We start from the raw sequence: 12824 nt of genomic DNA on the forward strand, positions 1-12824 counted from the left end.
AATCAGGTTAAATATCTGTTGTTCCTTTAAAAGTGGTACTTCATTAATATTTGTTTGTAAATAAGCTGCAAACGTGAGACAGGAGGTGTTTAGAATCGCATAAAAGGAAGGAAGACTGGTTGGACTTTACAACTAGCCTGCACAACTATTCTTGTACTATAGATATAGACAAATGGCTGCAGACACACTGTGAACAAATGATACACGGCCTCACATGCACACACTCAGCTGTTTTCGGACTGGGAGGAAACCCGTGCACAGGAAGAACATGTAAACTCAACAGGAGTTGAACCTGTGAGAAGCTTCATATGATTTTAATCACTTTACTTTCTCTATCTGCAGCTCGCAGTGATGGGAGGCGTCTTATTTATAGCGCATCTGATTGGTTGGTCGAGTAGCTCCATTTAAAAATGCTGCCGTGTTGCGTTCACGGTCACGAGACGGTCACTTTACCCGAACGCTTTCGCTTTGAGGGGGCGTGGCCGAGCCGACGGGACGTGACGTCAAGCGCTGCGGCACGTAAACACACACGCACGCACGCACACACACGCCGCCCACCTCACGCGCCATCTTCCAGCTCATAAACGGTCCTGGACAAAAACATTGATTCAAAGCCTTCACTGCAGGCTTTAAAGCACACAGTATATTGATATTATTACTGAATCACAATGAGCGACAGCGAGGAGGGAAACTACGGAACGCGGGTAAGTGTTTACATTGAACCAGACGCCTTCATGTCTCAGACGTTATTGTTCGCAGAATTCAGCAGCAGCAGCTAATGTTAATGCTAAAGCGCTTCGTTAAAGCTCTCTATTACTTTCTTTCGTTATTATGACCTGTTATATCCGCGTTAAGCTCAGTTTGTGTCTTTTACAACATTAATGTTTTGCCTGATTCACACAGACTCCTCTAAAGCTAGCCACTGTAAGCTTAACCCTCGTTATTGCTTTTACATTTGACTTGTGTGTTAGTTTAATTTACTACAGTGTAGGTGGCACATTTGTAAAAAGCTTTAAATCCTTATATTATACCGTTTAGCAGCCTCTCTTTGTTGGCTTCAGTTGAAACTGTTGTAACTTTGCCTTTTCAAATTCAATGTAATTGCATTCAATGTCTTTTCATTATATATTCTATATTCTCTCTTTCCTCAAACTTATGATCTTAATTTTTTATTGAATGTTCTTTTCTCATTAAGGTTATTGAACGTGAAGGATTTGAAGAGTTTTATCCAGGAATGTTGAAGAAAATGTTCAAGATAAAAGAAGGCTAATGAAAAGAATAACAGAGCAGAACATAGAAGTGGAAAGGGAGGGAATCTGAAAATGAGAAAACTGAAAAAAGAAGAATGAAGAAGGATAGAAATCCTGAGAGAAGGGGGTAGCCTGTAACCAATCTGGAAGAGTGAATGTGTCCCTAGGTTAAGTAAATACACTGTTTGTGTCACAAATGTCTTTTCTCTGTCATGCTCCCTCTTTGTAAAGTAAAACAAATGCATGTTGTTACTTTCCCTTGATGAACCAGGTGGACCTGGATATAGACCTGTCGTGTATATTTGTAATGATCTATATAGTAAGCCACATGGCAAATCAAAGAAGTAATTTACAAGATTACTAACCGTTTTTTCCCCACAGTATGTAGACTGTACATGTTAGGTGTAGTGTATGTGTGAAAGGTATTCTACTAAATGTCCATTTTCAATACTTTTGATTGTTTAAATGAATGTGTCCAAGAGAGAGTTGGTAACTTACTGCTGTGGCAATAGGAGTCTCGCCCCCGATCCAAAATGGATCGTGGGAGTCCAGCTCGGGTCAAGTCGGAGAGCAGGTCCGGCTCCCCGAGCCCGTCCCGGGCCTCCAAACGCTCGGAGTCCAGATCCTACTCTCGGTCAAAGTCTAGGTATGTTTACATTTCTTTATCACATCTTGTAACACGACATATAAGCTCAGAACACTCACCTCTCGCAGGGAATAGCTCTATAATCTAGTTCAGGGGTCATTAACATTGATGCATCTATCGTGAAAATGTGAAATTCTTTGTGTTTTCAGTTAGAACAATAGTACTTTGTCAAACAAGTAGTACTCTATAGTGTATAGGTGATCGTTTATGAAGAAATCCATCCCCTGTAGAGATATTTTAAACTTTGAAATTGTGAAATGTGTGTTACTTTGGTCAGTTTTATGCTTTTTCAGTGCTCTTTGACATATGTAAATAGGGTATGATGGCGTTTTCTTATTAAATACAAGAATACATACATAGATACATCTATGCTCATTGTTACAGTATCCTGTATTTCTCTATTTATGTGCTATCAATATGTTGCTGTCAAGCTCAACATAAATAATAATCATATAGATAAACAAAAACCTCTATGATGATCCACAGCAAACTAAACATCAGAAACTTCAGTTTTATTGGATCTGAAGATACGCCTGGATGTACTTGGCTAAACCTCACCACCTGTCCACAACTTTATCTATTATCTCATTGAATAAATGTTTTCCCGCTCTCAGATCTCCGTCTCGGCGGAACTCAAACCACCGCTGTAGCCGCTCGCGCTCTCGCTCCTATTCCCATCGGAGGAAGTCCCGCTCTCGCTCCAACAGTCCTGAATACCGCCGCAGGAGGAGCCAGAGCGCATCTCCAATGTCAAACCAGCACCGCCACACTGGCAGCAAGGTGAGTGTGATAAGATGTAAAGATACGGCAGAGTCCGGCGGGCGATAAGGGGAAAACCGAAGTCATGTTTCTAACAAAGAGGCAACAGTCGAAGTATAGTCGGAGACATTAATCAATTGTACGGTACGGCTTATAAATTGTGAGACGATGGATGTAGACCATATGATTAGGGCTGCAACTAACGATTATTTTGATAATCAATTAATCTGTGAATAATTTTTTCGATGAATCGGAACATCTCAAATTGTAGGACCAGATGATATTGAACGAATCAAACACCAAATATGTTCTGGTTATTTAAAAGCACAGAACTGAACCAGTACAAAGATGTATACTATATATGTATACTATATATATATATATATATATATAAGATTTAATTTACTTCAGGGACCACATACAGTCCAGTTTCATAGTTTTTATTTGTCGCGGTCACACTGTACGTGATGAAATCCTCTATTTTTTTGTAAGATCAAACAGTTGTTCCTGAAAATGACTTACAATCTTAACATAAAGTCAACTTTAATGACATATTTGTGGTGCGAAATACAGTTGAAATGTAAAAAAAACAAACATGTATAAGTCCTCTATAACCTCCTTGCTTGGTGGGACCAGATTGGAGCCTCTTGGTCGGTTTTGGCCCACGGGCCTTAGGTTCTCTGCTGTTAAGAGAAAGTCAAAGTAACAGAGGAGTTTCACCACAGCACTGTGCTGCGGGGAAGCGGCGAGGATTCACACCTCAAAACTAACCCCCCTGACACCACAACGTCTGACTATTCCAATAATCGGGTCCAGCCCAAGTATTTTGAACGTTCTAGTGTCGCTCAGCTTGAAATTTGCCATAAAAACCTGTCGGCTGTCCTCGTCAGGCAGGTTGTCGCTCATTAAGGTGTGTTAACAGTTAATTATGTGTCTGTGCCCAGTGACGTGTCCTGTACAGGGTGTCGCTCTTACCAGGTCCGCTCCTCACAGGTTCTATTGTATCGCTGCGTTCAACTCGCTGTGCAGGTTGAGGTTCTTCTTTTAAACTTTTATTTCGGTCAGCCAGCATTGATAAAGCTCCGAAGGTGAAGCAAACGGCTCCGCAGCATGGCGAGAGGCGCATAAATCCTGCGACACAGCGAATCGATAATGAAGTTCGCTGCCAACACTTTTAATAATCGTATTTTATCGATTTCATCAATTCGTTGTTGCAGCCCTACATATGATATCTCACTACATACGTAAAGATCCTGAATGTCTGAAGATGGATTTTCAAGTACGGTTGTGGTTATACTATGTGAGCTGTTCACTTTTTGAGGCCTTTGCACTGATTTGAAGCCGATTAACATCCATTTAGCCTCAATCTCCAAAACTAATGAGATTAGAATTAGAAGATACAATTTACACAACTGATGTTTTTGTTCTGATTGTTAAAATCATGTTGTCTAAAAATCAAGAGTGAATAAATGATTGTATCCTTGTAGGGAAAACACTGGGACTCCACTTCAACGTGACATTTAACAACCTTAACTTCTTTTCGTTGTATCAACAGAGTCAAGACTTCACAAAAGAAGCATGCAGCCATGGTGGTGATTCTGATGTTAGGGTACATGGTTTTTCTGATATATTCGGGACTAGATTATGTACTGTTTGTGTTTGTCTATGGCGCTGCTCCCAGTGTAATGCTGGAAAATGGGTTAAAACTATAAACCTTTCAATCAATCTGTGAGTAGAGCCGTCTGGAGTAGGTTTTAGAGACGATGTTGCTGATGAGCTCGTTTTGATCCCACAGTTTTATCTTGCACTGGGCAATCTGTAACAAACCAGCTCTGGATTACTACGATGTTACTGCTTTAAGAAATCACAAAACCTTTTTTTTTTTTTCTTCTTTTTCTTCTTTTCCCCAAGCAGTTTAAAGGTTTATTGAAGCTGTCACAGTTTACCCACTGAGAATTGAAGATGGCGCCGTTGCAACAGACGTTGGAATCTCATTGCAAATCCCCTTTTTTATAGATTCTGGTTGCAGCGGCTGCGCCGTCACTGCCTCAGTTAAAACATAGAAGTCGTAATGTCGGCTCACATACGGGTGAAAAACTGATCTGCTGTAAACGCAGTTATAAATCTTGCCTCTATTCTTCTCCTCAGTTGAATTTTAGAAAGTATATTTCCATGCATTGTCTGTAATCCAGATATACGTTTTTCATGCTCAGTCTAATAAATTCATCCTGGACGCAGAACACAGGACATGTTTACCTGCAGCGAGTCACGCCGTCGACTCTGACCCTCATTGTTGACCTTTCCAGGCGAACCCTGATCCAAGCACGTGTTTGGGGGTGTTTGGCCTGAGCCTGTACACAACAGAGCGTGACCTGAGGGACGTGTTTTCACGCTACGGCCCTCTGGCCGCGGTCAATGTGGTGTACGACCAGCGCACCGGCCGTTCCCGAGGATTTGCTTTTGTTTACTTTGAGAGGCTCGAGGACTCCAAAGAGGTGAGGGGAAACATTTGTGGATTATTTGTAACATCTGTTTCATTGTGGGGCAGCTAGAATGATAAGTTGTTTTCAGTCAATCAATCAAAAAATATGAAGTATTTTCCTCCATTCATCCACAACCATGAGATCTTTATGACTCCGCTTCTTCTATTTAAATGTGATTATATGAACTCGCCACTAGGTGTCAGCCTTGCCTCAGATTTCATTGCAGCCATGCCTCTTGTAGCAAATAGTGTGTAATAAAAGGTACGTTTTTAAATCAAAAAGTTGTTTTGTGGAGTAGTCTGATTACATTGAGGTCTTTTCCTCTTCATGCTCTCCAGGCAATGGAGCGTGCTAATGGTATGGAGTTGGAAGGGAGGCGCATCAGAGTGGATTACTCCATCACAAAACGTGCCCACACCCCGACGCCAGGAATCTATATGGGCCGGCCGACTCGGTAAGATTAAATTTACCCGTGAGGCATTGAACTCTGATCACATCGAGGGCTGTAATAAACCCTAAAGCACATGAGAGGCGTCAAGGGGTGTCTCCAAAGTCACGGCCTTGCTGGTGTTTACTTCCACAGTAATGATGGTGGCGGTGGCGGCGGCGGCGGCGGCGGCGGCAGTAGTAGGAGGGGGAGGGACAGAGACTCCAACTACGACCGTGGCTACGACCGTGGCTGCGACCGTGGCTACGACCGCTATGAGAGATGTGATGAATACGACTACAGGTACAGGTGAGTAATCACTTGGGAGCAGCAGGTCAGTGTCGAGCGGCTGTGTCGAAAGAGGAGATTGCACTAAGTTTCTGTCGTCTCGTCTCAGTCGCAGGCGCTCTCCATCACCATACTACAGTCGATACAGGTCTCGCTCACGGTCCCGCTCATACAGTCCACGTAAGTGTGCAGGAAAGAGTCGGAAATATGTGCTTTGAACACTGATTCCAATTGATCATACCATCATATACTGAGTTTAATGAGTATTCTGCCACTCCCCACCTGTACTAATACACATTTCCTCTCTTCTCATTGCAGGACGATACTAGGTTGCCTCCCCCGACTTTCCCCGCCTGTCCAATAACTGATTATGTGTAGTTTATCGGGGTGTTGTTGTTTTTTTTATCTAGAATGTCGAGGTGGTTTTTTTTATCTAGAATGTCCATGTCATCAGAATCCTAAGTTTGGGTTAGTGTTTGTTTACATGCAATAGATGTCTTGATTTGTAGACATTTTAATGCAACCACTGTGAGTGTGAATGTGGGTAAAGGAGTCAAGGATTGACATGATACCATCTTTACCAACTTAACCAAGACCACCAAACCTTATCATTGTCATGATGTGACTAAAGGCGAGCCGGTTTGTCTTTGACGTTGGACCCATGTCATGTGTCAATCTGCAGGACATTTGAACTGACTTAACGTACGCTTGCTTCACTCTTAGACTTGCAGCTTTCCTTCCTTCTTCATTTTCTGGCAGCTTGGGAAGCCCCACTTCTGTTCAGACATGCTTTGTCAGATTTGTTGCACTGATGTTTGTATTATTGCCCCCATGGCCCGGGAAAGAAAACTGGGTCTTGGTCAATAATGGCACTTACATTAACAGTTGGTATTGCGAAGATGTGTTTCCCCGGTGTTGCTTTGCACTGACTTCATGGTAAGTAAGGGATAAATTAGGTTGTAAAATAAAATGATTTCTACAGGATCTCTGATCACATTCAGTCTCTTTCTATGTTTTGTTTTATTTTATTAGCTTGCAGAGTTTTAATATCATGCATGGGTTTTTTTTTTTTGAAATGCCATTTCTTTGTATGAAAATACAAACGTATGAAAACTGAAGTTTGTACGGTGTTTTCCTCACTCGTCTTGAAATGCAAGTAGAGACTTATGGTTGCTGTTTGTCCTGTTGAGTGACTGAGGCGGGAAAACAGGAGTTACAAAGAACTTGTTCAATGAGCGAAGCTGATTGATGTTCATGACGAGGTAATGTTCACACACTTTAAAGTCCCGGAGCTCCTTCAAACTACACTGTATTCTGTGATCTGGTCTCATTCCGGCTACACAAATGAACACCTGTACACACACATACTTTGGATGAATGTTTATTACATGATTTTTTCTGAGATACAAAGTTCACATTTGACAAAAGATGTGATTTCTATACAGAAACGTAACACGTCACACACAACGCACTAACGTTTGTATGGAAACTGCATAAAACTGCAGATTTCATTGTTTGAAAAATGGCATCGCAAAGATATCTGTTCATATTTAGATGAATATAAGATGAATATTGTGACACTGAGAGGCTGATTACTAAAGTAAACCTGAGGGCTTTTTTTTTTTTTTTTAATCTGTAGACCTTGTGCCCAGTAAAAAAAGGCATTTCATTCAATGGGGGTTAATAATCACTGCTGACATGTCATGGGGCCCCTCATAGTTATGCATTCATTCACACTGATTCAGAGATAATTCTTATGGTTCCAAGGTAACCACTCACTGGAGGGACAGGCGCGAAGGGTCAAAGTTTGAGGTCTTTCTTAGTAAAGAATCAACACTCCAAACTTCTAAAACTCATGCAGCCGTGTGCTCTTTTTCACCTTGATTGTTATTCTTTTATTTGTGCATACTTTTTTACCCTGTAGATGTTTGCATATTTAAAAAAAAAAAAGAAAAGAAAAAGTAAACTATATAGTTTTATTCTGGTCACCCTGATCCAAAGTGTAGAGCAGCCACTTCTTTATAGCATACAGAGCAGGTGTGTATTTTGTCAAAAATGCAGAAATTTCCTGATTGTGTGATTTCATGGGAGTCATTGTGTGATAAATATGTTATTTTCCTTTTGAACGATCACGCAGGGGGGAAATTACCAATAGGCTTACCAGAAGGTGACAAACTGTAGGCAAATTTGCTCTTAATGGGTTCAATGTAAACAAATGTTCCTGACTGAAATATTCAAAAAGATGCTAACAGACTTTTGTTCATTTCCTTGTGATGAAGCGGTCAGCTTGGACTCCCTACAAAGAAAAAAAAGATGAAGAACATCATTGTTGTTATATAGATTTAACATACATACTCCAAAGTTTACTCATCAGTTGATTTCACTGTAGAAGTCAGTGTTTTACAGCTTTCATTCAAAAATATAAGCTCCTGTTTGTGCTACCTGTGGCTTTACTATGTCAGTGTGATCAGGTTAAAGCTGGGAGGGGACACTTGTGGGGGCAGGACCTTATTTTGTGCGTGCTTTGAACACAGGGAGACACATGAAGGTGATGGCTGAAGACCTGTACTTCATACAGTTCTATTTGAAAAATCTGAACAAGTGTTCACAATTGTCTTAATAAATCACATTTACTGATGAGGTAGAGGCCCACAAGAAATATGTAAAACTAATACTCCAAACTTTTTCTTTTTGGTTGAACTGTTCAGGCCTACAACTTTATTTTAGGTTCATTCAACGGGCGTTTCTTTCTAAAACAAAATGCCTCTTTCGGAGGTAAACTGTTATATACTATGGTTTTTTGGGAGAATAATTACAGTTATTTACTGTGCCAAACATGTGATTTTATTCTTTTCTTATGCTGAGGGCCTCTTTGCATCAATATATTTAAATAAATCTGTTTTTTTAAACAGTTTTACAGTTGAACTATGACGCAAAGAGGCAAATTGTAGTATTTAAACAGAATAAAATCCATAAAATTGAAGTAGTAATTTAGAAAGTGATCAGCTTGACTGTTACAAACTATTTTAATATTCATAAATGATCTGTATGAGATTGAAAGCAGGTCAATAGATGATTACCTCCAATACTGTATTCCTCGGATTCAAAACCCACAGGGTTTAAATTGTTATATATTTAATGACTCAGAGAACAAGTTTGGGCTTTCCAGATTCACCAAATCCTGCATTTTATTTCACAAACTCAATCCAATATAAAGTCTCATATGTGAAATCTTTAAACACAACAGATCACGTTTCTGTCTTATTTGAGGGAACAAGATATTGGGTAAACTGATTGCTTTTCAGCTGTTAACGGGAGAAATAATTCAACACAAATCAGTGTAACCAATCAATTAAGGGGCTGGAATCAGAATAAAAAACCCAAACAAAACTCTCCTCCAGGCTAAAAGTGTGTAGTGTAACAAAGTCTGCAAATATGAATCTGACTGAAAACACCCACTTTTGTCAAACGTTCGGACCATGTTAACATGAGCGAATCTCCAGTAAAATGAAAATGCTATAATCTTAAAATCACAAAAAAGAGAGAAATAATTACACCTTCATCATATATTGTTGAATCAATGGAAAAAAATATTTATTTCTGAGGTTTTTCTCATCTCACAATACGTATCAAATGCAGTGTGCACACGTTTCAACCAAATTACCATTTCTAAAAGGAATAAATGATTAATTCCACAAGAATAGCTGTTGCCAACTTACACCCAACTATAGTTACGATAGACAGGTTTTCGGCTATAAATAGCTTATTTATTTGGAAATATTTTACACTGAAACAAGCTATTCATTTGCTTACCAAATTGGTAAATTAAACCTGTGCCACACTAATTTAATCATGTTTTTTTTGTTGTTGTTTTTAAATGGGGGAAACTGACGAGAAAACCAGAAAATCTCGAGATTTCTCCCTAAGTATTATTTCTTTAAGTAATAACAGACACATGCATAAATATATGATCCTCTGTGAGGTTTTACTAGTGAGCATTAACTCGTTATTTATCTCTATGTCTAGAGGGAACCACCGCCATTTTCTATTGATATGAAAAGAGTGTCATCCCAAAGCTTGAGTTTGGAGAAACGTCCTTTTAAAAAAGAGAAGGGAAGTAAAAAAAAAATAGAGCATGCAAGAAATTACTTATTCACAATGGCAAGCATATGTGTGGAACAAAAGAAGCTGTGTAGGAGAAAAGTTTGCATGACTGTAAAATGGCTAAAAGGATGTGGATTCTCCTCAACATGGCGTTCTTCACACCACAATGTTCCCTGACTCTGTCTGCCCAGCACGGCCACACGACACTGCTTTAAAAGGTTACAACTCAAGTGGACACGAGGAAAAGTTGAAGGTTTGAATCGCCTGGCGGTGAATTGGGAAAAAAATAAAAATAAATAAAACAATCTCACCGGTAAAACAGAATCCCTTCATTCAGTGTTGCCTAAAGGGGTTTGAGAAAGAGCCCTGCGCGCGGCGGCGGAGAGACTTGGAGCGAGGCCAGCAGCTCAAAACTTGGGCTATAAGCTGCGTTTTACTTAAACAATCCACCTCCCCTCTCCTTTGTCTTTTTTTTTTTTTCCTTTCTTTTTTTCTCCCGACCAACCTCTAGAAATATCCCAGACTATGCTTCACCAGATCGATTCAGACGGTCCTTTTCCTACTCTGTGATATTACGCGCAGAAGATGCAGTCTGGTCTGAAACTTTATGTCAGTTTGCCCCCTATGGAATTTGTCCATAGCAAAGAGCCCTGAAACTGGGGGCGGGGAGACTTTCTGTACATTCCTCGGCGATACATTCACTACTCCTCCTGCAGAGCCTGCAGCCACACACACACACACACACACACACACACACACACACACACACACACACACACACACACACACACACACACACACACACACACACACACACACACACACACACACACACACACACACACACACACACACACACACACACACACACACAGAGAGGCTGCAGCCATGCATCAGTTCATTTAAACCGACGGAGTGCAGACGGGCGCTCACAAGGCTGCTGCCGCTATACGTTCACTCCGAAAAATAAAGTGAGACTCCGCCATCCAGCAGGGCACCAAACATTTCCACAGACCTCCTCCACTGCCCGATTCGTTATTTCGTTTGCAGTGGAAATCATTAAAAGCACATAAAGTGAGTTATGAAAAATTGTATGAGTCGAAGTAGGCCAACGGAAAGCGCACAGGTTTAATAAATACACCAATATACTCCACTCAGAGTATATTTATATATTTATACGTATGTATGGAATTCAACTAGTGAAAAAGTTATTAGAAACCTTCTCGAGATGAAACTTTGAACAAATTATATGACAATATAAAGTTAGTAGGGGGTGGTCTGAAAGCATTTGTAGATCTTTTGAACTCATTTTGTTGATCGTATTTACAGGGGTTTCCATTTAATGCAGTCTTTACAGACTTTCTCAAAAGAAAAAAAAAAGCTTGGTAACTTCACAGGGAGCGCTCCGGATCCAGTCGCGGGTTCGAGTTTCGTTCCATCTTTATGTGCCCTAACAAAGCCAAGGAGGGGAAACACGGGCAGAAACGCGTAATTGGCGCGCTGATTCATATAGAAAGCTCGAACCCGGGAGCCAATGGCAGCGCGCGCTGAGGCCCGGCCAGCTGCGAGAGCACGGAGCGCCTCCGCGGCGCGCTGATTGGACGACTCCGCTCACCAATCGGAGCTCACAGGGAGTTTGTTCAGCAGCAGAGGAGTGGACCCAGCGAGGCAGCAGCAGTGGACCCGGTGCGAGCCGGTGGCTGAAGGGCCCACTGAACCAACACAGGCGTGCACACCTCGGTTTATTCACCAGCAAACACTGCAGGGACGCCGGGCTGTCACCTCAGCTCACAGCGTGGCTCTCTGCAAGGATACGCCCACATACACCAACTTCTTTTTTTCACTTTTCCCTTCGCCAAAGCACAACTTTACTGAATGTAATAACAAATAGTCTTATATTATATATGTAAGTTACAACATAGGGTTGTCGTGGGGTACTGTTAAGGCTTCAGCTTCACTCCCATGTCGGGTACGTCATGTGCTCGAGGTTATACATGTGGAATAACTTACATAGCAAACTCCACAATGTACACACAACAGCCAAAAAAGTAAATAGAAACACACCAAGAATTTCCCCATCAGAGTACACGCTAAACAATGCAACATTAAAAAAGTGTTGAGCATTAAGTACAAATGTTATAAATGCAAAGTGATGTTGAGAGGTGCTGTGCACACAAATCTGAAATCACTGTTATCATAACTCTTTGAAGAAGCATTGATTACTTAAATTACTTAACTAAGTACTAACTTAATGGTCAGCAACATTGCAAAAAAAATAAAAAATTGTAGGGCCCATTTACATTACCATGCACTGTTCACTTGCTCATTTGACATATTCAATTTATTAAAGGCATTTTTATGCCTGCATACAATTATGACTGTTTGCAAGTGTGCAGTTATAATATTTACAATCAGTTTTATGATTAGATAGATAGATAGATAGATAGATAGATAGATAGATAGATAGATAGATAGATAGATAGATAGATAGATAGATAGATAGATAGATAGATAGATAGATAGATGCAGACCTAGTTTTAATTACCATTTTGAAATTGTGATGTAAGATTGGTTTGACCTCTTTGCCATCCACAGGTAATCATCGATCAGCCAAGGACATTATCTCCACAATGACCTTCTCATGAACTATCAACCTCTGCATATGATTTACAAAATTATCCCCTTATTGGCAGTTGTGTAATGTTTTAGCCATGCAGTCCACACGTGATTGAGTGAAGCTGTGCGTTGCACAGGACGCTAGGGGCACTTTTGGTGCGTGAGACCCCTCCCTCTTTCAGTAGATTTCAAATCCTTGCTGGAGATATGGCGGAGGGGATTCGCCATGCGTGTTTGCTCCACATGGCCAA

The 12824-nt window shown here is 40.7% G+C and overlaps 1 protein-coding gene across 8 annotated transcripts; it reads left to right on the forward strand.

The window, feature by feature from the left end:
- The first annotated feature begins 525 nt into the window (after nucleotides 1-525).
- tra2a (transformer 2 alpha homolog) lies at nucleotides 526-6969 on the forward strand. Of its 8 annotated transcripts, none has more exons than XM_080484784.1 (10): nucleotides 526-704; nucleotides 1196-1417; nucleotides 1763-1896; nucleotides 2511-2676; nucleotides 4211-4264; nucleotides 4962-5150; nucleotides 5477-5592; nucleotides 5722-5874; nucleotides 5963-6033; nucleotides 6172-6969. In XM_080484784.1, the coding sequence occupies exons 3-10, from the start codon at nucleotides 1784-1786 to the stop codon at nucleotides 6180-6182; spliced, it is 873 nt and encodes a 290-aa protein (XP_080340910.1). In that variant the 5' UTR covers nucleotides 526-704; nucleotides 1196-1417; nucleotides 1763-1783; the 3' UTR covers nucleotides 6183-6969. The 8 variants fall into 8 exon arrangements, with proteins under 8 accessions (XP_080340910.1, XP_080340909.1, XP_080340913.1 ...); XM_080484785.1 differs by having other exon boundaries at nucleotides 538-704; nucleotides 1196-1422; XM_080484786.1 differs by having other exon boundaries at nucleotides 564-704; nucleotides 4211-4258.
- Nucleotides 6970-12824: the final 5855 nt, after the last annotated feature.

Source organism: Lipophrys pholis (assembly GCF_963383615.2).
Source record: "Lipophrys pholis genome assembly, chromosome: 17".
NCBI lineage: Eukaryota > Metazoa > Chordata > Actinopteri > Blenniiformes > Blenniidae > Lipophrys > Lipophrys pholis.